Below are 25,419 nucleotides of genomic sequence, written 5' to 3'. Positions count from 1 at the left end.
TAAACAGCACGGTGAGGAGAAGCAGGAAGAGAAGGAGGGGGAGGATGAAGGGGGCAGAGAAAGAAGAGAGGAAGGAGGAGGAGGGTGGAGGACAGATCTGCTCCATGACCGTGCAGTCATCCTTGGCCCCTCTGGGCTGAGCTCGGTGGCACCGTTGCTGAAAGCAGGCTGTGGGTGCCTGGCCTGGTCAATCTCAAGGAAAGGATGCAGTCAGGATGCGAAAGCCAACGCTCTGGAAGGTACAGCGCTGGCTCCCTCGAGGGCCTCTCTGTGCTGGTAAGAGGGGCTGTGCCTTGATGGTGGCCTAGGGACAGAGCTGAGGCTTAGGGGAGCAGGCCTCCCCATTCTCTATATTCTCCGGAGCCACAGTGTGGGGCAGCTCAGGGAAGACAAGACAATGGGGGCTGGCGAGGGACTATAGGAGAGGTCACCATGCAAGGACTCTCTCCCAGAGATAAGCCCTCAGAGCCACGGTGGGATTGGCCCTGGGGCTGGCAGCACCTCAGGCTAAGTCCCTCCATCCCCCACCCCGGCAGAGGGCAGGGGGTTCCTCAGGGAAAGCACGTGAATGGCAGGTTGGGAGATCTAGCTCTTCAACCCCCCCCCTCAGGATCCTGGCTAGCCTTGACCTCTCTGGGGCTCAGTTTCGCCATCATAAAATGGAGGCTGTCCCAGTCTGCCTACTTGTTCGGATTTGGGGGAAAACGTGAGTCATGCTGGGCAAGCTGCCCCCCCCCCCACTACAATGGTAGGGATGGGTGTATCAGACCATAAAGTAGAGGCAGGCCCCATGCCAGGCTTGGCCTACACCTGCTCCTTCATCAAGTGTCCTCTCTGTCTCTGGCCCTCGGGGGTAAGGATAGTGTGGGACCCAGGGTCGGGGGATGGGGGAGGCAGAGGCTGAAGATGGAAATGCAGGGCTTGGGGAGCGCACCTGCTCAGAAGTTCACAAAACCAGACCTTGCATGGATGTTGGAGCTGGAGGCCCAGCCCTCAGTCTGGGGTTCCCCTGAGGAGGCTCTGGGGGTCTGAATGAAGAAGGGCCCCATTTCAGCATTTCCTGGCAGACCCTGCCTTCCTGATTCCTGGGTCAGGTGAGACTGTTCAGCAGGGGTGGCTGCAAAGCCCTGAAGGAAACCCTTTGCTGCTCCTGCCCCTAGCTCTTGTCAATAAAGACAGTGACACGTGACACCAGCTGTGACCTGGGCCAGTTCCTCTGCCTTGGTGTGCACGGGCGTGCATGTGTATGACGCCTCTCCCTCTCTTCACCTCTCAGCTCTGTGTGCCTGGGTCTCCGTGTATGGCCTCCCAGAGGCCATGTCTCCAGGGCGCATGGAAGATGCCCGACAAACCTCAGCCTACACCCGTACAGATCTTGAGCCCAAAGCAGTAGATGGAGTCTTTTCCTGGGCCCAAAGAGCAAATCTCATGGCAGAAAGCTGATTGGTTTGACTGGGTCACGTGATAGCTCCTTGGGCCAATTACCAAGGACAAGGTGATGGAGTGCGAGGATTGGTCAGGTGTGGGTCACGTGTCCAGCCTTCCCACCCGGGAGAAAGTGGGATGCTGCGATGGACAGTCTAGCCTGTCCCATGGGGTAGGGGGTGGGTTTGGGACAGACTGCCAAAGGCAGGGGTGCGTTCCAGGCAGCGACAATAGACTGTGTGTGTGTTTGCGAGCACGGGGTGCATAATAGGGCATCTTAGCCACATCCACGAGTGAATGCACATTGGGCTGTTATCACCAAGGGTCTACTGTGCCCGAGGCAGGGGTGCATGCCATGGGAGCAGAGGGATGCTGGGGGCTACGTGTCCCATGTGAGTGGTTACCCGGACAAGGTTCCCCTCTGGATCGCACAGCCCCCAAGCTTCCCCACCATGCCACGTGTCACTGCTTGTGCCCGTCGACACTCACGCATGTGGGGGGTCCCACCGCCAGCCTTGTCTCTCCAGGCAGGGGCTGTGTTCCCAGGGTCAGGTAACTACAAATACTTGCAATAAATGAATGAATAGGGGAATTCCATTTAACAAACTCCAGCGGCAATTTTCACACCGTGACTCTAGCCTCCTCTGGTTGTGTGTCATGCAGTGACCATGAATCAGTGGGGGGAGGGCCAGGGGGATGGAGGGAACCTGTATAGGGGCTCGGACCTGGAATCTGTGGGTTATTGGAAACGCAGGGGCTGCAGGGTGAGGAGAGGCCTGGGGCTGTGGGCCTGGGCAGGCACGAAGGGGTGGTGATGACCCTCTCTGCCTGATTCCCCCTCCCCAGATCTTCAAGTTGCTCACACCCAAGGCCTTACCTTGAACGTGTCTCTCAGAGGCGGTTGCCAGGCAACAGCCCATGGCCACCAGGCTCTGGACCGGACTTCATGCGTCAGCAGCAGCTTCAGCAGCAGCGGGGAGGAGCTGGGAGTCCGCAGGGCCTGGGGTAGGGGAAGCCAAGGTCCCAGGGCTTCAGGTTGTCCTCACCTACAAGCAGTGGGGGAGACAGAGGCCACCAATCCATGGGGAGGTGACGGGTGGGCTCCACCGGACTCCAAACACAGAAAGAAATACTCTAAATGTGGCCAGAACCCCAGGCTGGAACATGAGGGGCCTTTCCCGGAGTCGTGCAAGACCACGGTCCTGCCACAGCCTTGCACAGCTCCCTGTCACTGGCAGGCCCTGGTGACATTCTCGGTGAGACCACTGGAAGGCTGTGGGGGAAATGCATCCCCTAAAAAGTTATGGGACCCGAATCGGGAGGCCTGGGACTGAGGCCCCGTGTCACAAACCTTTACTTCCCCTCTCTGGGCGTAGCACATTGAGTTAACGAAGATTTTCCCTAGCATGGCGAGTAGACAAGGCTCTGACCCTGGACTGCAGGTAGAGTGGGGGTAGACAGACCCCCGTCTCTGCTCCCTTGTTCCTGGGCAGCCACACAAGGAAATGCATCACTGTCTAGTCGGGAGAGAGGTGTGATGGGGAAGGGGCCGGTGGGGTCCGGGGGGGGGGTCGCTGCTCAGGGAGCCGGGGGCAGCCCAGTGCCAGGCAGAGGGACCTGTGTGTGCTATGGCCTTGAGGCCAGAGGAATGCAGCCAAGACAAGGAGGAAAGGCAGAAGTTAGAACAGCAAAAATTGACAAGGCAAGAAACAACAATTGTTGGAGAGGATGTGGAGAAAGGGGATCCCTCCTACATTGTTGGTGGGAATGCACGTTGGTACAGCCACTCTGGAAAACAGTGTGGAGGTCCCTTAACCCTAGACCCAGCCATTGCACTACTGGGTATTTACCCCAAAGATACAGACATAGTGAAGAGAAGGGCCATATGCACCCCAATGTTCATAGCAGCATTGTCCACAATAGCTAAATTGTGGAAGGAGCCGAGATGCCCTTCAACAGATGACTGGATTAAGAAGTTGTGGTCCATATATACAATGGAATATTACTTAGCTATCAGAAAGAATGATTTCTCAACATTTGCTGCAACATGGATGGCACTGGAGGAGATAATGCTAAGTGAAATAAGTCAAGCAGAGAAAGACAATTATCATATGGTTTCTCTCATCTATGGAGCATAAGAACTAGGAAGATCGGTAGGAGAAGAAAGGGGGGTAAACAGAAGGGGGAATGAAGCATGAGAGACTATGGACTCTGGGAAACAAAATGAGGGCTTCAGAGGGGCGGGGGGTGGGGGAATGGGATAGGCTGGTGATGGGTAGTAAGGAGGGCACGTATTGCATGGTGCACTGGGTGTTATACACAACTAATGAATCATCGAACTTTACATCAAAAACCAGAGATGTACTGTATGGCGACTAACATAATATAATAAAAAAATATTATTATAAAAAAAAAAAAGGAGGAAAGGCAGAGGTAGGGCCCAGCTGAGGGACAGAAGTTGTGTCAGACAGGACCTCATGGGGGTTAATTCCCGTTGCAGTCGTGTCTCCCTGCCAAATTCATGTCCAAGTCCTAACCTCCAGTGCCTCTGGATGTGACCTTATTTGGAAGTACGGTCCCTTCAGATGAAAGCAGCTAAGACGAGGTCATACTGGGGTAGGCTGGGCCGCTAATCCAATGCAACTGGCGTTCTTAAGCAAAGGGGAGATGTGGACAGACAGGAGCACAGGGAAGACGTCGGGTGATGCTTCTACGAGCCCCGGGACACCAAAGTTTGCCAGCCAAGCGCCGGAAGCTGGGCAGGAGGTCCTCAGAGCCCTCCAGAAGGAAGCAGCTGTGTTGACTCTTCGGTCTCAGACTCCCAGCCTCCAGAACCAGGAGCAAATGAATTTCTGTTGCAAGCCACCCAGCTCGTGGTACCCGGTTACAGCAGCCCCAGCGAGTGAACACAGAGATTACGGCCCCTCCTCTCCAGGACTCCCGGGGGGGGGGGGGGGTGGGTCCGTTGGACTGGCACCGCTCACTCTTTCATTCAGCAAGTGTTTTGGGGGGCAACTGCCAATTGTACAAGGCTGAAGGCAGAGAAGTTACAAGGCCCGTCTTTTAGGAGCAGAGGAAGTCACGGTGAAGAGAAGAGAAAAACTAGCCAGTTCTTAAGCACATGGACCCTGGAACTGCTGTTTGATCTTGAGCCAGTTAATTAACCTTCCTGTGCTTCTGCCTCCTCTCTGAGATCAGCTGTCTCTACTCTTGGGAGGTTTAAATGAGTTAATATTTCTAAACAGTTTAGCAGGGTGCCTGATGCATTAGGTGCTGTGTTTAACGAACGTGGGAAGTGCTTTCACAGAAGCAAGGATCCCTCCACCGGCATGGGGTGGACGTCTCCCCAGGAGGCGTGATGGCCCAGTTGAGTGTAAAGAGGAGACTGGAGTTTATGCACAGGGAAGGAGGCATGCGAGATGGTCCGGGTACCGAGGACAGCTCTGATACCCATTTACAGCAGAGGACGGTGCGGCCCGGGATGGTCAAGCACCTGGCTCAGGGTCACGGCACCAGAAGCAGGACCAAGAACACTGTTTTCCAGCCCCCAGTCCAGTGTCTATAGTTTTTTTTTTAAACTATGAAACTGAGAGGCAAAGTGGCAGGAGCGATGCGGGGAGTGGGGAGAGCTCTGAGACCATTGGTGCTAGCTCCCCGGTGGCCACTGGGTAGGGACAGATGATGTCCTCAGGGAAGACCAGACAGGCATGCGGACAGCCCAGGCCCCGTGGGGACTCTGTCATCTCCAGGAGGCTCAGCCACCCTCCAGGGAGCCCTGCAGCCCAGCACAGGCCTGGCCGCCAGACCACGGTGGTGTGCACACGGGGGTGAATGAGGGGTGACCCCTTGTGCACATGTGTGCCGAGGGCACCTTTTCAAAGAAAATGTCTGGGCCACGCTTGGCATCTCCAGGGTCCCAGACACCTCAGGTCCTGGTTCATACATCCCAGGAACACAGCCTGGAGGCAGCCAGGAGCCGACGTCCCTTGTGGCCGGCTTATTACAGGTGGGGGAAAAGGAGGCCAGGGGTGGGACGTGGCCTCCCGGTCCTGCTATCTGCTTTAATTACCAGGAAATATGTCAATATTTGCACACGGAAGGGCCAGTCGTGCGGCTGCATTTGGTCAACACGGCCCAGAGCCTGCTTAGTTTCTCCATCTGTAAGAAGGGGGTGTCTCTGAGCTCCGCTTCCCTCCGCTCATCAGACAGCGCACGTCTCTCCTGCTCTCTGGCCGTAAAATAGCAGCAATTGTGGGGAGAACAAAGCAAACTCGCAATGCCTGTTTACGTGGGTGGCAGTCTGCTGAGCTGTCAGCCACACAATAAGATTCCAACCCCAGCGCCACCACTTCTTAGCTCTGCGGGCCTCCGGGCTAGCCTCGGAACCGCTTGGAGCCTCAGTTTCCTCATCCATAAAATGGGCTTCCTAACCCTCACCTCCCAGGAAAGTCACCGGACCTCCGGCCGAGGCCTGCGCTGTGCTCTGTGTCCGGCAGGGGGCGCCGCGGGACCTCCGCCTAGTCGCAGCTCCGCTCGGCCGGACTCGGCTCTCTTCGGTCACGCTCGGCTCCACTCGGTTAGACTCGGCCGTGTTCGGCCGCCACCGCCAGGCTCGGCCAGACTCGGCTCTGCTCGGTTGTCCTCGGCAGCACTTGGCAGGATTCGGCTATGCTCGGCCAAGTTCGGCCTCTCTTGCCCCTACCCGACTCCTCCCGGCGCTGGACGCGCAGAGGCCCCTCCCTGGCGCCGCGGCGGCTCTTCGCTGCCGCCTGGGGTTGGGCTTCCCGGGTAGAGGCCCGCGGCCAGAGCAGAGCCGGCCTGAGGTTCTTCGGCCCGCGAGTGTCCGCGCGGCGGAATCCGGTTTGGCTGAGCCCTGGGCCGCGTTTTTCGGGGGCATCAGCCTGACTGGCAGCCTAAGGAGCGTGCCCGCGGCCGGCAACAGTCTTTTTCCCAGTGCTCCAGGCCGCTGCGGGTGGGCCTGGGGTCGGGGAGTCGCACCCCCACTTCTGCCGAGCGAGGCGGGAAGGTTGGCTGCTGCCTTCCCACGCGCCTTGGCGGCTTCATCATTCTGCTCCTGCCACTAGTGGGCCGTGGGAGGGAGCCAGTTGCTGCACCTGTTCCTCTAGCCTCAGTTTCCCCCTCTAACAGTTAACAGGGTTCTTCTGGGGCGGGGTGGGAGGCAGCGGACAGACGCCCCGAGACCTGCTGGCTCTTCCTTCCCTGGGCCTCTCGGGGATTCAGCTTCCTCTAACGTAAAATGGAATTAAACTCCCTCAGCTCGGATTAACACCCTTTGGGATCAGACGCGGGTTGTTGAAAGCCCAGGGTGGAGAAACTGAGTCCAGAGGTGGAAGTTCACCCAGGACAACCCGGCTAGTCAGTGCAAGGGCTCTGGAGAACCAAGTCTGGGGTTCTGCGCGCAGGACGAAGCGGGACCAACTGCCTGGGAGAGGGAGGGTCTCCTGGGGCCCTCTGGCCACTTTGTGGGGAGTGGGGTTTGGAAAAAGGGCATGGGCGCCCCAGCCAGCCCCCCAGCGCGTCGCAGTGGGCCCTTCATCCTTCTCCTACCCCTCTCCTACCACCTTAGCTCCTGAAGAAGGGGATGGGACGAGTGGGGGGCATCACCAGCCGCGGGTGGGGTGAAGTGGGTGCCCGGTGGGATGGGTCACACAAGCTGCCCGGACCCAACGGCTCTGCCCAGCAGGTGGCGCTCGCGGTTTCCTTTGTTCAGTTTCTTAATTGCTTACTGACCGTGAGCAGTTAGCTCTGTGACTTGCCCTTCACAGCTTGCGATGCCGACTCCGGGAATCATGTTTTCTACCTCATTTTTTGACAGGCACACGTTTTATTTTTTTTAATACATGAGGGGTCCTGGCACTTTGTAAACACTAACGCACTATTTTTATACCTTCTCCCGAACCCGGGGCTGTTACCTAGGTGCGACTAGGTAGGAGCTTGGTTCTGAGAGTCTGTGAGTCTGCACCTCATTTGTCTTATCTGTAAAATGGGGCTAATACTTGTGCCTCCCTCTGAGAATTGTTGAGGGATTAGATGAGTTAATACATGTAAAAAACCTCAGAACAGAGCCTGGTTGGGAGTAAGAGCTGTCTTTTGTGAGCAGGGACAACAGGCAGGAGGTGGTGGGGGCACTCACAGCTCTGCCCTGGGTTTCTGGCCTTGGTGACAGAGATTTTGGCTTTCTGCACTGGGGTTGTACCCTTGCTGGTGGGGGTTATTGCAGAGCGATGACAGGTATCCCAGGCCAGCTTCTTCTCTGGACGTGTTATCTCCGGGGTGCCAGGGCTTCCGACTCAGGTGCGCATGGGGAGAATGGGCTCATACCCTTACCCTATTCAGAGTGTAACCATGGAGAAGCACTGATGGGCGGCCAGCAGAGGGTACCCCTATTGGGTATCCCACCAGAATGCTCAGGTGCTCTTGGCCTCTTCATGTTCCTCTGGCCCAGAGACACCGAGGCTCAGAAGTAGGAAGTGTGCCCAAGGTCACATGGCTAGAAGGAGCTGGAGCCCCGGGGTTGGAGCCCCATCTCCAAGCTATCTGGCCAGCCGGGGAGATCTTCCAAATGGCTGGGAGACCAAGGAATGCTGCACCAATGAAGGTATTTTAGGCAGAGTGAGAATGAGAAGAAAAATATTGATGTAGAATATATCCGAGTTTTGTTGTCCTGGCCGGCCTTCCTCCAGCCATCTGTTCTGGGCAAAGAGAACAAGGGGCCCGTTTCTGGGGCCTTGGCCTGACCGGGAGCCAAAGGAGCCAGCCCTAGAACCTGGCAAATCCAGTCCCTTTCCTGGCCTCAGCCTCCCCACCTGTTAAATGGGTTGAGCGGCCTTTGGCAGAGGAGCTGGTGAGGGTGGCATGGAGCATGTGCTGGCACAGTGGGGGATAAGCTTCCAGAGTCCCCAAGCCGTGCTCCCCATCCCCCATCTGTCTTCCCTTCCCTTCTCCCTTTCCTCTGACTAGGCTTTTTAAGCCAAAGGGCGGCAGAGGCGACCAGGAGCTGTCTCCTCCTCTGGTGCTGCTGACTCAGCCCTTTTCCTGATGGCAGCGGCATGGGGGAGGGTGGGGAGGGTGGCTCCCCTTGGCTCCCGCCCTCTGCAGCCCTGGCTCAGTGCCCTGGGAATGCTGCCTGGGGCAGGGCCACGTAGAGGGCATGGCCAGTGTGGCCCTGGTGTTTTCTCAATGCCATAGTACTTCAATCTGCTTTTTGGGGGACCCCCTGGGACCCCTGAAAAGGCCTGGGTGGAGGGGGGGACTCCAAGTGGGCTTGGGAGGTGAAAGCAGCGCAAAGCTCGAAGCTGGGAGAGTCTGACTCTCATTTCAGCTTGGACTCCAGTCTGCTGTGACCTTGAGCCAAAGACTGGGGTCTGTCCTGAGTCACAGAGTCTCTGCGGGTCACATTAAGTAATTGGGTCAGGCCATCTCTCAGGGTCCTTCCAGGCCTGATGTACAGCTGTTTGATTATCCCCAAGACTGCTAGAAAAACCGAGGTCCAGAGATGAGACCTGGTCAAAGATACATAGGCGGGGCCATTCTGTCCACACGCTCAGTGTGGGGATGAGGGTTCAGTGCCCAAAGCCCCAGACGGAAATCCATCCCCCTTGGATCTCAACATTTCTGTACAGAGGGCTGTCATGTCACCACCTCCCTCTTTTCAGGGACAGACAGGGAACTGCAGCCTTTGCCAGCCCCCCCCCCGTCATCCCCCACGCCCAGGCATGTTCATAGGACTCCAGTGGGGTGGGGACCCCTTCCTTTCTGTGGGGTTGTGGCTCCTCTTCACTAGCTTTGTGACCCTGGGAAAGCGCAAGGCTGGGGTCGGCTTAGGTGAAATAATGGATGGGAACACCCTTCAGCTACCAAAAGCCCCTGCAAAGATGGGGCCCGACCCAGGCAGTAGGTCCTCAGCCAGTGCGGAAGGAGAGGGTGCTGGAGCAGGAGGGACATTGGAGACAGTCTGCACAGGGGTTTCCGACCCCAGGGTCCCAGGGCTGCAGCCTTTGGAAAACCTCCACAGCCCATCCGGAGGGAAGCTGGGCAGGACCCGGCCCAGGCCCAGGGGCACACTACACAGCCTGTCCCTCCTGTGAACAGGACGCTTCTCGGGGGGTCATTTCCAAAGAGGGGTTGGCTCCAGAAGACCCAGGGGATGGACCGATCAGGGGAGATTTCCAGGCGGAGAAGAGGGACTTCGGCGTCCATTGGGGAGAGGGGTGTTGACCTGGCTGCCCAGCCCTTACCTGATACCTGAGGGGGTAATCCCTGCTCATCGACTCACTGGACAAGTGCTGAGCCTCCCCTGGGCCTGACGCAAGGGGGCTGGGGACTGGAGTTCTGCAGACACCTAGGGACTGAGAGGTTAAGGGATGGGCCCAAGTCCCATGCCAGTGGGCAGCAGTGCCAGGATTAGAACTTGGAGCTGCAGGCGGGCGCCCGTGACCTTTCCGCTCTGCATCCTGCCCCTGCCACGCAGAGCAAATAGGCCAAGCCCACCCTTCACCCCGGATTCCAGCACTGCCTCCCCCTTTCTGAGCACCTTGGGGGGCTCCTGACCCTTCCTGTCCCTCGATTTTCCAGCCTGTACCTCGAGGGGCCTCGGGCCCCTTCCTTCTCTGACTCTGTTGGGTCTCGGAATCAAACCAGACCCCACTGGACCACCAAAGAGTTAAGCAAAGGAAATCCCCAGCTCCCTTGGCTCCCTTTATCTCCCGAAGATCCCAGAGGCTGGAGGGGAGGGAGCAGGGAGGAGGGAAGTGGGAAGCCAGCTCAGCCCGCTCCCTCCGCCCTCCCTCCGCCTCTCTCCCTCCTTTTCTCCCTCCCTCTTCAGCTCGGCCTGGGGGTCTAGGCCAGCAACAAGCAGACATGGGCCAAGGAGCCAGACACTGCCCAGAGGTCGGGGGTCCGTGAGCCGCTGTGGAGGCTGCTGGACGCAGGGTGAGTGATGAAAGGTCCTGTAACTTCCTCCAGCAAGGCCCAGGGGGCTGGAGTCAGAGCCGGGAATTCCCTTCCTCCCTCCTCTCTTCCTAGACACATCTTGGGTTCTGCTCTCTCCCTCTGCCCCCTGCCCCCAGCCCCTCTAGCTCTCCTTCCCCCCTTCCCTCCTGCTGACTGAGACCAAAGCCCCAAAGCCCCCCCAGAAGAACTCTGCCATACTGCCCGGACACTCACCAGCTCAGCTCAGCAGGCCCAGCCCCCTCCCATCCCAGAGAGCTCCCAGCTCCTGAGTGGAGGCAGCAGGGACCCCCCAAATCACTCCAGATGGCACAGTCCCCCACCCTCGATCCCTGCCTGGAGCCCTCCCCCAGGACCAGTCCATGATCTTGGCTGTGGTTATTACTACTCTTGTTCAAGGCTGCTTTGCTTCCTGCTTCCTGCTCTCCCCAGGTCACAGTTCTGTCTCAGAGCTTTTGACTCCCATCTGGCCTCTGCCAACAGAAACATCCCCAACCATGCCAGTCCTCCGGGCAAAATTCTGTTCTTCCTAATCCAAGTAGGCACTGGGAAGAGGCTTTGTCTGTCACAGGAAGGAACACTTTTTAAATCTTATTTGTTTATTATTGAAGTGTAATTGACATACAATGTTACATTCGTTTCAGGCACGCAACATAGTCATTCGGCAATTCTATACATTACTCAGAGCTCACCACTGATAAGTGTAGTCACCGTACAATGTTATTGCAATGTTATTGACTAGTCCCCCTGCTCTCCTTTGTATTAACAGTCTTTTACAAGTCAGGCACTTTCCCTGCATTCAGATCCTCCCAAATAACCTGGGAGCTGGGCATTGGTTTCACCTCCTTGTAAGTGTCAAGGAGCAGCGGGGGAAGCCCAGAGAGGTTAAGCTACCAGCCGGAGGTCACACAGCTTGTAAACTATCATGGGATCTTAGGGCCAACCCTAAGGCCTCACCCTTTCCCATAAAGTCACATCTATGGCCAGGAAAAAGGGGATTTTTGCTCTTCTCAAAAATCACAGAGATGCGACATTTACAAACACTGGCCGAGGGTGATAATATTGGACAGAGAGAATGTTGATCTCTGAGAAGTTGATCTGCCTTGTTGAGCAGAACCAGGAAAGCAGACCAGGGTGGAGCTCGGGAACGGTCACCTCTAAGAGAGGGGTGGTATCTCTGGGGACTGCCTGCCCCCCCTTCCCCTGCTACTACCCAGCCCCTAGCACGGTGGAGAGAGCGTGTGTGTGTGTGTGTGTGTGTGTGTGTGTGTGTTGGGGGGTAGCTCAAGCCCTTTAAAACCCATTCCTTACCTCAGTGCTTGGTGAAGATAGAATAGTACTTTAAAAAAATAATAATAATTTTACCTTCTCTACATGTATTAACCACAGAAAAAATATTTTTGAATTGTACTAAATGTTAAAGGAACAAAAAGGAAATAAACAAAGAAACGCCAGAAGTGTAAAAACCAGTCTGGTTTCAAGAGCCGAGTTTCTGATCCTGCGATAACATGCCAGCCCCCAAACACTGCTACCACCTCAAAGGCTCTTTGCTGGGCTTCCTGCCCACCCAGCCCCAGCCTGTCCCCAGTGTCTGCTGTCCTGGCCACTTCCTGCCCCTCTCCTGGAGCTCTGGAACCTCTCTTGGCCAGGGTCAAAGACCCATCTTCATAAACCCTTGGACTTCTCCGATCCCTTTGAATCTTCCAGACCTCCTAGTCTTGCTCCTTAATTCCAATTTACCCCCTTGGCAGCTGATTGGTAGGTCTATGATGATTGACACAACCATCTTCCAATGAATGAACTCCAGAGCCTTGGGGCCTCTGTGTAAGGTAGAGCTGCGTGGGTTGTTGACTGCACAAAGGTGCTGAGGGGGAGGTGGGTTGACAACAGCCCTTGCCAACCTACACGCCCTCAGTGTTGCATTCCTCCAAAAATGACTTCTTTTCTTCTTTTGTTTCTAACCTGTTGGCACAGAGAGGTATCTGCTTCTGCCTTGCGCACGCTGTACAGGCAGGCTAGCAGTGGTCTGCAGTGGGCAATTCTGCATACCTCCTCCTGAATTCTCAAACATACAGTAACAGCGTCACTGTGCATAACCCCGTGCATTTTCTCTGATGGATGTTGCTTCCTGACTGCTAGAATAAATGAACTTTCCCAGATCTTTGTCAAGACCATGGTACTCAATGTGCCAGACCATGGGCTCAGCCGCTCGACCCCTCTCCCGAAGAACAAGCCTGCAGAATCATTTGCTTTTGTCCCAAGGGCCCACTAGCCTCCCTCATGCAGCACCTGTGGCCTCTGCTTGCTGGAGGTGGAGGGGTCCGTGGCAAGAAAACAAGCCAAAGGGAGGTGGGCGGGGCGGGGATGGGGGGAGCATTTCACAGTCTTATTGGTTAGGACACACGGTGGCGGGAACATCTTTCTCGCCCACCCCAGCAAAGGCTTCCCGGGACCCTCATCTGTTCCTGGCTGTGGCTCTCTTTAGAGGGGTTTCCTTTCCAGGCCCACGTGTGCCGGAAATCCCTGGGGACTGGGTTCCAGGGGACTCGGCCTGAGGGCCCTGCATGGCCACCAGTCTCTTCGTGACCTTGAAGAAATTGCTTCTCTGTGTAGGTCTCAGTCTTCTCATCTGTTGAATGGGGACACTCGCACTCCGTCCCTGAGTGGTGTCAGGTGCACCTGCACCGTGCGCACACTCCCTTGAATAGAGTCTCCGCCCCTCCTTCCTTGCTCCAGGTCACCATGGGGACAGCTGCCCTGGGCCTCCTCTGCGCAGCGCTCTTGCACCCTCTCTTGATGTTTGGGGTCCCCGCCGAGGAGCCCTCCTCTGGGGAAGCCGTGGCCTCGGGTCCCCCTGTGTACTGTCAGCGGTGCTGTGACTCTGAGGACCCCCTGACCCCTGCCGATGAAGCAGTGTCCTCGGCCTCTCCGGCTGCCCTCCCATACCTGCTGCCTGAGGTCAGGCCCTACATTAACATCACCATCCTGAAGGGTGAGTACCCGCCCGTGGCTCAGGCTAGACTGGCCTGGCTGGGGACGGGGAGGGCGTGGTGCCCTCTCCTTGGGCTGGGGTCGGTGAGGTGGAGGGAGCAGAAAAAACCCAGACAGAAATTTTCCCAGACCCTTTCTGTCATTCGTGCATTTATTGAGCAACTACTGTGTGCCAGGACTGTTCTGAATTCCGAGGACGGAGCAGGAGCAAACCAGACAGAAGTGCAGACTGCCGTTCTCGTGGGAGAGGCAGACAGCGAGCAATACATATATTGCCCAAGTTAATGAGACAGAACGTTTGATGGTGAGAAATGGGATGGCGGTGCCAAGGTCGAGCAGGGTAAGGGGCATCAGGAGTGCACGTGCGGGGGATAGGTTGCATATGAAATGGGGTGGTCAGTGTCGGTTCATTGAGAAGGTGAGGGAGAAGCCATGTGGATATCTGCAGAAGAGTAGTCCAAGGAGCATGAGCGGCAGGTGCAAAGGCCCTGGGGCAGGAGGGGGCCTGGTGTGTTTAAGGAGCAGGGGACAAGAGGAGGAACTGAAGTTGGAGATGAAACAGGGGCCGGGTCAGACTTGAGTTTCCCTGACTGAGAATGGGGAGCAGGGGAGGGTTCGAGCAGAGGGATCTGATCTCACTGAGGTTGCAAAATGGATCCCTCTACTGTCTTGTGGAGAATGTCTAGTGGGGGACAAGGGTGAAAGTAGGGAGACCTATGGGCAGCCACTAGCGCTGTCCAGGTGAGAGCGGGCTCCCTGTCCTCGAAAGCCAGGAAGAGGCTTCTGCTGCTAGGGTCTGTGAACAGCTAGGGCTGGGGCGAGGCCCTGGACACCCTTCACCTGGGGTTGTGCTGCCAACAACCCCAAGAGGTCGGTACTTTGTCATTCCTCCCACTTCGCAGAGGGGGAAACTGAGCCTCCCAGAGGGGAGGAGCTCTCCCAGGAGCACACAGCTGTCAGGAGCAAAGCCAGGATCCATCCCTGAAGTCTCCATGGGGCCACTCCATCCTCCAGCCAGGGTTCCGCTGGCTTCTGAGACTTCCGGCCTTCAGATTTCATGGGGGAGGACGCCTCCCTTCCTCGAGCATCCCATCTTCCCCAAGGCCCCCAGAGCCCCAGCCTGAGGCTAAGGAGCTGCCTGGCCGCTGAAGGGACTTCCTTCACACCATCCTCCTAAAAACCCAGGTTTAGGAGGACATCCCTGGGCCAGCCTTTGCTGCCTGCCGGGCCGGGTGGACCCTTGGCTGTGGCAGGAGGCCCCTGGCTGGCGTCAGGAGTCCTGGGTCCCAGCCCCAGCTGCTTAGCTCCCTCACTGTATGGGTCAGGCTGGTCTCTCCGTCCCCGGCTTGCCTCCTCATTTGTAAAAAGGAGAAGGTAACCCCTTCCTAGGACCACCTTTCACCCCCCTCCCTCGGGGCTGGGGCAGAGAGGCAGTTTCTTTCATAGCTGTAGCAAGAGTATGGACACTGTCTAGTGAACGCATGAATTAGGCTGCTCTTCTTAATTTGCTTTAAATCCCTGGTTTTGAAGCCCCTGTGACAAAATCCTAGCAGACCTGGTCCTCTGAATGGACATACCACAATAAAACCAAGTCATGCCTGCTAATAAAAAAAAAAAAAAAAAAAAAAGGATGCCCTGCAAACTATAAAGTGCTGTGCACGTGAGGAGGTCCTTCTCCATTGAGGCTGTGGGGCCAAACCTCTGTAGATCATGGGCCCCCCTCTCCCTGCTTCTTTCCTGGCTCGTCCCCCAAAGGTCTACACCTTCCTTCCTACTCCTTCCGGCAATATTGCCGTGGTCCCAGGAGACCTTGGGAAGACACGGGGGCTGTGCAGATCTCTCAAAGGGGAGTGGCTTGTGGTGGGAGTTCAGGCAGTGGGACAGGCGGCAGGGAAATATTTGGGATCAGGTATCTCAAGACATAGGGGGTCACCTGCTCCTCCTGTGGTCAAGGTCAGCCTGGAGCAAAGGCTGGGCAGGGGCGTGTGTGCCTAAGGACGAGGTGAGATGTGCTGGACCCCCGGGCAGTCGGGGCGGGCCGAGCGTTGCTGGGGGGACCCTGCTGCCTGCTATTTGCGGTCCGTAGAGCACACTTCCACAGGACATTTTGTTGAGGGCCCAGGACCACCCCTGTGAGGTTCCTATGATCCTCTTCAAGATAGAGACAAAGTAACCAAGACCCTGACCGTGAAATGCCCAGTGGGACGTAATGCCAACCAAGGGCTGCCCGCGGCTAACCAGGGCCTCTCCCTTCAGGTAGACGGAGGTGTTTCTCTTGGCTTCTTCTCTGGGTCAGAAGTGCCAAGCGCGAGTCAGCCGTCCAAAAGAATAAGCTCTTGCCACTTGCAATGACGTGGATGGAACTAGAGGGGATTACGCTGAGTGAAATAAGTCGGTCAGAGCAAGACAGCTACCATATGATTTCACTCACATGTGGAACTTAAGGAACAAACAGATGAACATAAGGGAACGGAAGGAAAATTAAAATCAGAGGAAAACAGAGAGGGAGTCAAACCATAGGAGACTCTTCACTCTCGGAAACAAACTGAGGGCTGCTGGAGGGGAGGTGGGGGGGAGGGGGTAACTGGGGGATGGGCATTAAGGAGGGCGCAGGATGTAAGGAGCACTGGGTGTTCTATACAACTGGTGAATCACTGGATTCTACCCCAAAATGAGTAATACTACACTATATGTTAACTAAATTGAATTTAAATTAAAAAAAAAATGCGAAGTGCGTCCTGCACACCCCCCATCTCCACTGGAGTCAGGCTGGGTGTAGCGACTCTTGGGGTTCAGGCCTGGCTTCCCAGGGAACGTTATCACACCTTCGCTGTAGGGGGAGGGGAACGGGCAGGTGGAAGACAGACCATCCTGAGTCTTGCCTCTCCTGCTTCTCCTGAGCTGTGTGACCCTGGGTGAGTCACTGCACCTTCCTGTGAGTGGAGATGGTCACGGTATCTTCTTTAGAGGGGCATTCAAGGAGGTGATGGCTGGCATGCCGTAGGTGCTCAGTAAATGCTGGCTCTTCTCTGGCCAACCTTCTGGTGGCAGGTTCTCCCTCGGTGCAGGCCCGGGTGCCTGCCCTGACTTTCCCCTTCTTGTCCCCACAGGTGACAAAGGGGACCGAGGCCTGCTGGGCACGCCGGGGAAGCTGGGCCGGGAGGGTGCCCGGGGGGAGCGCGGCCCGCAGGGCCCCAAGGGCTCCAAGGGGCAGGCAGGCAGCCCCGGCAGCCCGTGCCAGATGCGCTTCTCCGCCTTCTCGGTGGGCCGCAAGACGGCCCTGCACAGCAGCGAGGGCTTCCAGCCGCTGCTCTTCGACACCGTCTTCGTCAACCCCGACGGGCACTTCGACCTGGTGGCCGGCCACTTCGTCGCCCCGCTGCGCGGCCTCTACTTCTTCAGCCTCAACGTGCACAGCTGGAACTTCAAGGAGACGTACGTGCACGTGGTGCACAACGAGGAGGCGGCTGTCATCCTGTACGCGCAGCCCAGCGACCGCAGCATCATGCAGAGCCAGAGCGTGATGCTGGCGCTGGCGCCCGGGGACCGCGTCTGGGTGCGTCTCTTCAAGCGCGAGCGGGAGAACGCTGTCTACAGCGACGACGTGGACACCTACATCACCTTCAGCGGCCACCTCATCAAGCCTGAGGATGATTAGTGCCCCCAGCAGGGGGGCCCTGGCCCCGGGGGCGGGGGGGGCGGGGTGTGGGCGGGGCCGTCCTCCTGCAGGGCCTTGGTGTGCGCCTCTGTAAAGTGGGCCCCGGGACCTGGCATTCTGGGTGGGCTTCCTCTTCTTTCCTTCCCTCCGACACCTCTCTCTCTCTCTCTCTCTCTCTCCTCTCTTGCACGTATTTTAAGAAGTCCTCTAACCTAACTATTCTAGAATGTTCCCAGCTGTTTAGATCAGCACCTCTCACACTTGAATGTGCATGTGAACCACCTAGGGACGGGCCTAACATGCAGATTCTGCTTCTGCTTCTGGAACGGGCCCAGGGTTCTGCACGGCTAAGAAGTGCCTGGGTGATGGGGATGCTGCTGGTCTATGGTCCCCACTTGAGTCTAGGTTCTAGAACTTGCACATTCTTAGACTTCCTAAACATTCTGGAATCCTCCAAACATTCTAGACTCTTCCCGACGTCCTTCACTTCTCTTGTCCCTCTAGGAGCCCCCCACCTTCCCCTGTCCTCTCGCTCCTTCCACCTTCTCTGTCACTCTCTTGTGCACCCCCCCATGCAGCCGCTGTTCACTCATTCATTCATCAAATGCTTGCTGAGCTCTCACTCTGGGCAGGCTCTTGGTGGGGGCGGTGGGGGAGGAGCTGCAGTGGATCAGACTGGCCCTGCCCTTGGTGAGCGCCCAGTTCAGCCAGGGTGGGGAGACAAGGATCGGGGAACCAGCCCCAGATAAGTGCACGGGGCTCTCATCACAGAAGTCTGTGTCTGGGCGTTCAGCCACCGTGGCGCCTCCCTACCCGCAGCTCCCCAAGGTGGGATAGAGCCCCCAGGGTGGGGGTATCCTTACACTTGTCCATTCCTTTCCTTCCTGCCCAATGCCCTTCATTATAGCAAACCCCAGGGGGGCCTTGGTCAGGGCAAGGGTGCTATGAGGGGAGGATCCAGGGGCCTGCAGCATTTGGGGGTGAAGAGGGCCCTCGGGGAAGGGAGCCCAGACCCACAGCTCCCCATAGACCCGGTACGGTACCCTGCGAGGACCCCTCCCCTCCTCACACATCCCCTTCCCCACCCTGTCAGCCCACCCTCCCAAAGGTGCTTGGGCCTCCATTCTCCCAGGCTCCCGGCCGCTGTCAGACACTGACGTCTGTCCCCAGGTGCTCTCTGACCCTCCTTGGCCCCTCTCGCCAGCCCAATGTCCCTGGCTTTCCAGGCCTGGTTAAGGTGCTGAGACCCTGGTGGGCGGCTCCCACCCGGCAGATCCCCCTGCGGCCAGATGCTGCTCTCACACAAGCCACAGGGCCATGGGCCGGGCTTCGTACCCCTCAGCAGGTCTAGGGAACTGAAGCGGGTAACATTCCAGGTCAGCCACGGGGGAGCCTCCTCTGAGCCATGATGCCAAGACAGGCACCGGGAGAGACCAAGGCCAGGCAAGGGACATCGGGCCTTCTGTCCTTTCTCCCTCTCCCAGGGTGGGGCAGCCTGGCGGTCTCCGGCCTTCTCTCCTTATCCCAGGCGGCCTGAACCTCTTTCCAGAGGGAAATGGCCTCTACCCGTTGGTGCTGATGCCGACTCCAGGGCAGAGGTGGCCCTGGCGGCGGTCTCTGGTGCTCACTCATAGCCGACAGAGTCATGGCTAAGTGGCTGGGGGCTGGCAGCAGGACCCGACCAAGCGCCGTGAAGCCTGGTGCTACGCAGCCACCCCTCGCCTGACTTCGCCCCTGCCCTGCTTGTCCGGAGTGATTAAAGCGTGTGTGTCTTTTTGGCAATTCAGGCTGGTTCTTTCTGCTCGGCTCCCTCTGCCCCCCTTGGGAGGGCGGCCAGGCCCGGTTCTGCTGGGGTGCCACTGCAGGGCTCCCTTCCGTGTGCTCCCCACCCCACACCACCCCTTTGGGCACTCATCAGCTGGTATGCCTTGAAGTTAGTGGAGCCAGCTCGGAGTCGGCTGGGCCATGCCCTGACTGTGGCCTCAGGCCAGTCCCCACACATCCGAGCTTCCGTTTCCTTGTCTATAAAATGGGGATGAAGATAATCGGTCTCATGGGGCAGCCATAGGGATCAGAAGAAAGAGGCTGGCCTGGTGAGCACCTCATTCATCCTTTGAACCACACCCGCTGAGCACCTACTGTGTGCTGGGTACCCCCCCTAGGTTCAGGGGCTGCAGGGACAGCACAACCCATCACCTTGCCTAGGAGAACGCTATGGAGTCTATGTTCCAGGGAATCACAAGTGCTGACCCCCGCAGCCCCTACTTGGGGCTTCCGTCTCATATATCGTGTTTAATACTTACGAGAGAACTGTTGGCTATTCTCTGGGGGGAAACACACCACTTCATCCTACTGTGGGCGGGCTTGGCAGGTTCTGATTTTCTAAGCTAGCGCGTGGCTAGTCACGTAGATATGTTTACACTGGCAGTGACCCCTGTCGGCTCCCCCGACACCCTTAAGGGGGGGCACCCTGCTCCTTTGAGTATCACTATGGCTGTGCTTGATGGTTTTCTGGGTGCTGTGTGCAAGAGCCAGCTATAACGAATGAAGCTACCAGGACCGCCCCGGGACTCAGCCCAGTGCCGTGGCCGGCCAGGCAGGGCAGACACAAGTCTCCGTTTCTCTGGAACCTGTGCGGCCGCGGCAAGAGGTTCCCCACTATAGCTGAGCGCTCCTCACAGGTCAGAGGTTGCTCAGGGGAGCCACCCCACGGCATGCTTTTGGCCCAGGCTCTGTTCTCGCATCAGCGGCCTGCCCCCAGCCCTCCCGCTCTGCCCCTGGGGGTCAAGGCTGCCCCCAGTGCCAGGAGCGTCTTGCCATGGATGACGTGAGGACAAGTGGTTTTGCCGATCCACTTAGAAAGCAAAGCTTTTTTTTTTTGGCAGCAAAGATTTTGAAACTTCTTGCCAAGCCCCTGCAGAATTGAAGCTTATCCTTTGCAAGCTGAGGCCAAAGGTCGCAGGCATTTCCAGGCCACATTAGCTCAGGGCTCTCAGAATGCAGCTCTTCCATGGCCTCAGCTGACCTGCGGCAGATGAGTCTATCCTGGCTCAGAGAGGCCTCTGAGGTCTGCCTGCCCCAGTTTTTCCCCAGGAGCCCAGCTCCCTGCTTGGTGGCATATCTCCAATGGATGGTAAGAGCCTCTGGATCTTTGTGATGGGGACCCTCCCAGAAGGTGACGTCTTGATGGGGGCTGGCCAAGGGCCCTGGACCACTGGAGGTCCCCAAGCCTGCGGCCACAGACCTGGCCGCAGGCTTGGGGACCATGCCTGTCAGGAGATCTGCAATGCTTAGTCCTGGTGACCCCAGCGAGCCCATGTAGCTTCCTCCCCACCCTGACAATCCCTTTCAGTTACCTATTTTGAAAATAGTATTTCCCTCTGAAATGTTAGGGAACAAGGGAGGGGAGAGAGAGGTGGGCCAGGAGAAGAAGCAGCCCATGAAATGGACAACAGCCTAGACTGGGAGTCAGGGGACTTCACTGCCGCTCTGCGCATCGATTGGGGGGGGTGGGGGATGCAGGGAATATTGAGGGGGAGGGGTAATCAGACTGAGCTGGCTCATGCGGCCGAGGCAGGCTGTGTCCCTGGGGGCCTGCTACCTGGATGGGCGGGCTGGATCTACGCTATGGGCTTGGGTAGGGTGTATCTGGGAGTCGTCAGGCTTCCTAGGAAGAGGATCCACACAGGAAGTCCTTCCTCTGTTGCACTGGAGTATGGGGAACAGAGTAGAGAATTCTAAAGAGGGTGATCTAGGAAAGCTTCATAGTGGAGGGGGCATTTGAGCAGCTCCTTGGAGGATGAATAGGAGTTTGAAAGACACATGATGTGGGGAAAAGGGACAGCAGGATGAAAGGGGTGGAGGTGGGCCAGTGCAGTCTACGTTCTGGGCGGTGGGAGGGGCCAGTATGCTATGTAAATGTTTGGAAAGGTGGCAGAGACAGAGCAGGATGGGATTTGAGGCAGGACAGGTAGGGAGGGGCCAAGTCATAAAAGGCCTCGAATGTCTGGCTAAGTGGGGACTTGACCTTATAGGTGCTGGGGAGTTGCTGGAGGGTTCTGAGCCGCGTGGCCACTGGTGAGAGCTAACTTAAGAGGCGGACTGCTCTGGTGGCCAGGTGGAGCATGGATTGTATGGGGTGGGACGGGAGGCAGCTGGTCCAGGGGAGGACACAGGGTGGACTGAGGATGTCATCCTGTAGAAGAGGGCCATATTCTCACTTGACTTGAAAGGAGGTAAGAGGTTTAATAGCAGAGGGGCAGGAGGAGGGCAGCCAGATGGGAGGGGGGCGCAGCCCACCTTGAGCAAAGGGTTTACCAGGCTCTTCTCTCCCTACCAGATGTTTCTGTGATAATGAGAAGAGAGCAGGCCTAGGCACCAGAAGATGGTCTCCCGTCCCAGCTCTGTCCTGGGGAGTCCCCTGAATGAGCAGAGCACTGGAGGGTGGCTGGGGAACTCATCTGGCCTCTCTGGGCCGCCATTGTCCTTATCTGTCACATTGGTTTCGAAGTCCCTCCTCTCTTGCCCCACTGAGGACTTTGGGGTCTCCGAGCCTATATGGCGTGACTATTTTCAGAACCCCAGATCATGACCGATGGACTAACAATGGGGATGACTGTGAAATTAGCGCCGATTGTCCCAGAAACTAGAAACTGCCGAGTGACCGGTGCCATAGAAGTTTCAGAAAAGCGGTAAGTACTCAAATGCCTTAGGGTGTGGGCTCTGGAGCCTGGCCAGGAGGGGGTTCTGATCCCCGATCCGAATTTCCTTAGAAGAGCTCCTGGCTCAGAGCAGATACTGTTATTTTTCCTATCCGTGTAAGCTAGGCATGTCACCTCATCCCTCGGAGCCTCGGCTTTGTTTCAGCACCAAACATGATCGTGTATCCGCGGCAGTGGCACAGAGCGGGTGTTCCGCTCTTTTGGATGAACGACTTTCCCTGAGTGGGAGGGGCGAGGAGCAGCAGGAAGCGAGACGCAGGAGTCCTTGGCCAGGGGACAAAATCATGCAGCTCCCTCTGTGGCTTCCTCCTGCTCCTGCCAGCTCCACTGCCCGGCGGCCTTGCCCAGGCCCAGTAGCCACATACTGCCACGTGTAAATCTGGAGGAGGCGAAAACAGGCAGAAACTCAACACGACCAGAAACAGATGTCAAGAACATTATGGGTGGGGTCCCGCGAGGGGTGAGCCGGGGCCGGCAGCTACTTCTGCGGGAGCCAGAGAGGAAGGAGGGATTTCCAGGACAGGAGTCAAGAGTGCACGGCTAAGCCCTGTGCCTAGGAGCAGCTGGTCTGCAAACCGAGGAGGAGGAGGGGAGGCTGGGTGGGGGGGGGGGCGTGGTGTGCAGAACAGGGTCAGGCTGGGGTGTGAAGCCACGGCCTGGACCTGGTGGTGTGGGCAGGAGGAAGTAGTCACTGAGGCCTGGGTGCACGGAGCAAACAGGGGGACCCACGGCAGGGTGGGTGCAGAGTGAGAGTGAGGGTGACGGTGACGGTGAGGGTGCGGGTGGCTGTCCTTGTCCTTCATCCGGCCACTGCTACTCACCCCTGGGGGGAATGAACTGATGCCCCAAGCGCAGAGTACGTGAACTAGAACTTGGTTTCTTCCCCACTAAACTTAATTATTATGAGGCACTTCCATTCGGTGGAAGGCCAAGAAATGAGCTTTTGGGCGTCCGGGGCTCCTCTCTCATCTCAGGTCCGAGGGGGTGCTCCTAAGTGCCCCATCCTGGTGGCGGGGAGAGGCGGGCGCCGTGCGTCCACAAGACAGCTGCTGGGTTCGTCCAAGTGCCGTCTGCTCCGGGCTCCCGGGTCCGGCCACACACCTGCTGAGTCGTGCTCACTCCTTCAGAGCCTGCGGGGTCCTCAGCCCTCCTGGGACGGCCAGGTCCGCTCTGCATAGATGCTTACCTCCCAAATTCTGCATCCCTCAGAGGGCTGTCTGAGCCCTGCCCCCTTTGCCCGAATACACCATGGGGCCCCTTCTTCCTTGGGTTCTAGGCCGCCTCCCCAGGGTCTAGCCTGGGAGAGAGGGATGGCCCCTTGGAGTCTCGGGTGCCCCACAGCTGCTGGGGATCTCCTGTGTGCATCTCCCAGGGTTAGCTGGAGAGGAGGGGCCAGGAACCCCAAGACTGATGCCTCCCTTGCTTCCCCTCTGCCTGCCTCCCCTCACCGGTGTGCTGGGTCCTCGGAGAGGGGGACTGCGTGTCTGGTCAGTGCATCCTCTCCCAAAGCTCTAGGCTGGGCAGGCAGGCTCTCTCCTTCCTGTTTTAAAAAACAGAGAGAAAGAATCCTTTCCTCCCTCGGCTTTTTGCTACACATCCCTTCTGTATCCATTAGGATGCTTTTGGGGTGCAAGGCACGCTTATTGAGCAGAAAGCATCAGAAAGGAAAAATAACCCTAAATCCCCACAGCTGAGCAGCGTCATGAAGGACCGTGGTTTGTCCCATGTCACCACTCGGCACCCTCAGTGCCCCAGCTTTGTTCTTAGGCCAGCTTCCCTCGGGGCCACAGGATGGCTGTCCCAAGTAGGCGTCACTCCCTAGTTCTCATTGGCCAGACCGGGTCACATGACCATCCCCCCAACACCCCCCCCAACCTCTGGGAAGAACAGGATTGTGGGATGCAAGATTTACCCTTGAACCCTGAGGGTCCGGCTGGGCTGAACCCCCAAAGAGGAATGAGTTAGGGAGGGGTGTGGGGGGGAGGAGGGATCAAAAGTACGGCTGGCCCATTTTCCCCAAAGCTCTCTGGCCACATTACCAGATGTGGGCATCTGACTCAGCCAGGGTGTTTTGGTTCTAGGGAGCCTTCCCAGACTTGGGGGGCACCCTTGGCCCTGAGTATCCCCTGGTTACAGCCCTGCCCATTGGTTGGCCTTCGAGCTTATGGGGCATCGATGTCACCTTGGGCCCAGAGCCCTCCCCAGCCCTCCCAGGCAGAGTCGAGCTTCCCTGAGCGCACTGGAGGCTGTCTGGGCCCAAATGAAACCCAGAAATGAGGGCACTCACCTGACCACTCTGTGCCTCAGTTTCCTCACCTAGGAAATGGGGGTGATGATAACAGCATCCACCGCAGAGTGCCGTGTGAGGAGGAAGGGGGTGAAGTACGTGTAAAGGGCGGGCACTCAGTGGGCTCTCTAGAGGTGTTGAATATTGTTTTAAGGTAGACACAGTACTAAATGCTTTTTGCAGGAGAAGAAGCCATGAAGGGCAGGTACCGTGTGTGCGTTCAGTCAGCCATTATGGAGTGACTACTGAGTCCAGGCCCTGCACTGGGCTAGGCACAGGCGGCAAAGCCGTGAACACAAAGGCCACGCTGTCCCTGCCCTCGTGTGGCTGACAGACCTTGTCCAGATCTTCACAGATCAGACTTCAAACGAGGGCAAGTATTGTCCAGGAATACTGGGAGAAGCTCATTGGAAGGGGAGGGGGTCGGGGAAGGCCCCTCTGAGGAAGAGGCAGTGGTTGACCTGACCTGACCCCGGAGGGCGAGGGGGAAACATCGCTGCAGGGGGAGGTGGAGGGATCCGCACAGGCAAAGGCCCGGAGGTAGGAATTGTTCAGCCCTTCGGGGGAACAGAAAAAAAGGCGGGAAGGAGCAGGCTTCGCAGGACCCAGGACTTGGGACCTAGCCAGCGGGCAGCACTTGAACCCAGGCCTTTGTGACAGGTGTCCAGGGCCTGAGCTATTATTTCTTGGAGGATGGCTGGAAGGTGCGACAGATCCTCAAGCCCCTTGGTCAGTCTCCTGGTAGGGCAGGACTCCTTGCCGGAGTGTCGGAGGAGCTCACGCCCTCGCACCTCGGCGGACACAGCCCATGGTGTGTGGGGGCCACTGGCCTCTGCTGGCGAGGGCCCACTGTGTGTCTCTCTTCCCAGCTCTGAGGTCAGGGACATCGCCATGTTAGCTTGAAATTGGCCGTGGTGGCAGTACTTTTGCCACCGAAATTGGCAAATGTTACAATTTCAATTTTTATAAAACAAAGGCTTCATTAAAAATGCAGGAGCCTTGGGGAGCCTGGGTGGCTCAGTCAGTTGTGTCAGACTCTTGGTTTTGGCTCAGGTCAGGATCTCGGGGTCCTTGGGGCGCCTGGGTGGCTCAGTCATTAAGCATCTGCCTTCGGCTCAGGGCGTGATCCAGGGCGTTCTGGGATCGAGCCCCATATCAGGCTCCTCCTCTGGGAGCCTGCTTCTTCCTCTCCCACTCCCCCTGCTTGTGTTCCCTTTCTTGCTGGCTGTCTCTCTCTGTCAAATAAATAAATAAAATCTTAAAAAAAAAAAAAAAAAGGATCTCAGTGTCCTGGGATCGAGCCCTGTGTTGGGCTCCACGCTCATGGGGGGGGGGGGGAGGGGGAAGGGGGAGAGGGGGGGGTCTGC

At 57.4% G+C, this 25,419-nt stretch overlaps 1 protein-coding gene across 1 annotated transcript; it reads left to right on the top strand.

Moving 5' to 3' along the window:
* Nucleotides 1-10,148: 10,148 nt before the first annotated feature.
* On the top strand, nt 10,149-17,082 carry C1QTNF6 (C1q and TNF related 6). The gene is made up of 3 exons (XM_008705752.2): nt 10,149-10,377; nt 13,132-13,387; nt 16,497-17,082. Exons 2-3 carry the CDS (start codon nt 13,138-13,140, stop codon nt 17,042-17,044), a joined length of 798 nt encoding a protein of 265 aa, XP_008703974.2. The 5' UTR covers nt 10,149-10,377; nt 13,132-13,137; the 3' UTR covers nt 17,045-17,082.
* The last annotated feature ends 8,337 nt before the right edge of the window (nt 17,083-25,419 follow it).

This window comes from Ursus maritimus, unplaced genomic scaffold (assembly GCF_017311325.1).
Source record: "Ursus maritimus isolate PB19 unplaced genomic scaffold, ASM1731132v1 scaffold_21, whole genome shotgun sequence".
Classification (NCBI taxonomy): Eukaryota; Metazoa; Chordata; class Mammalia; order Carnivora; family Ursidae; genus Ursus; species Ursus maritimus.
Note: the sequence above shows the minus strand (reverse complement) of the source record. Positions and strands in the feature narration are given on the sequence as shown.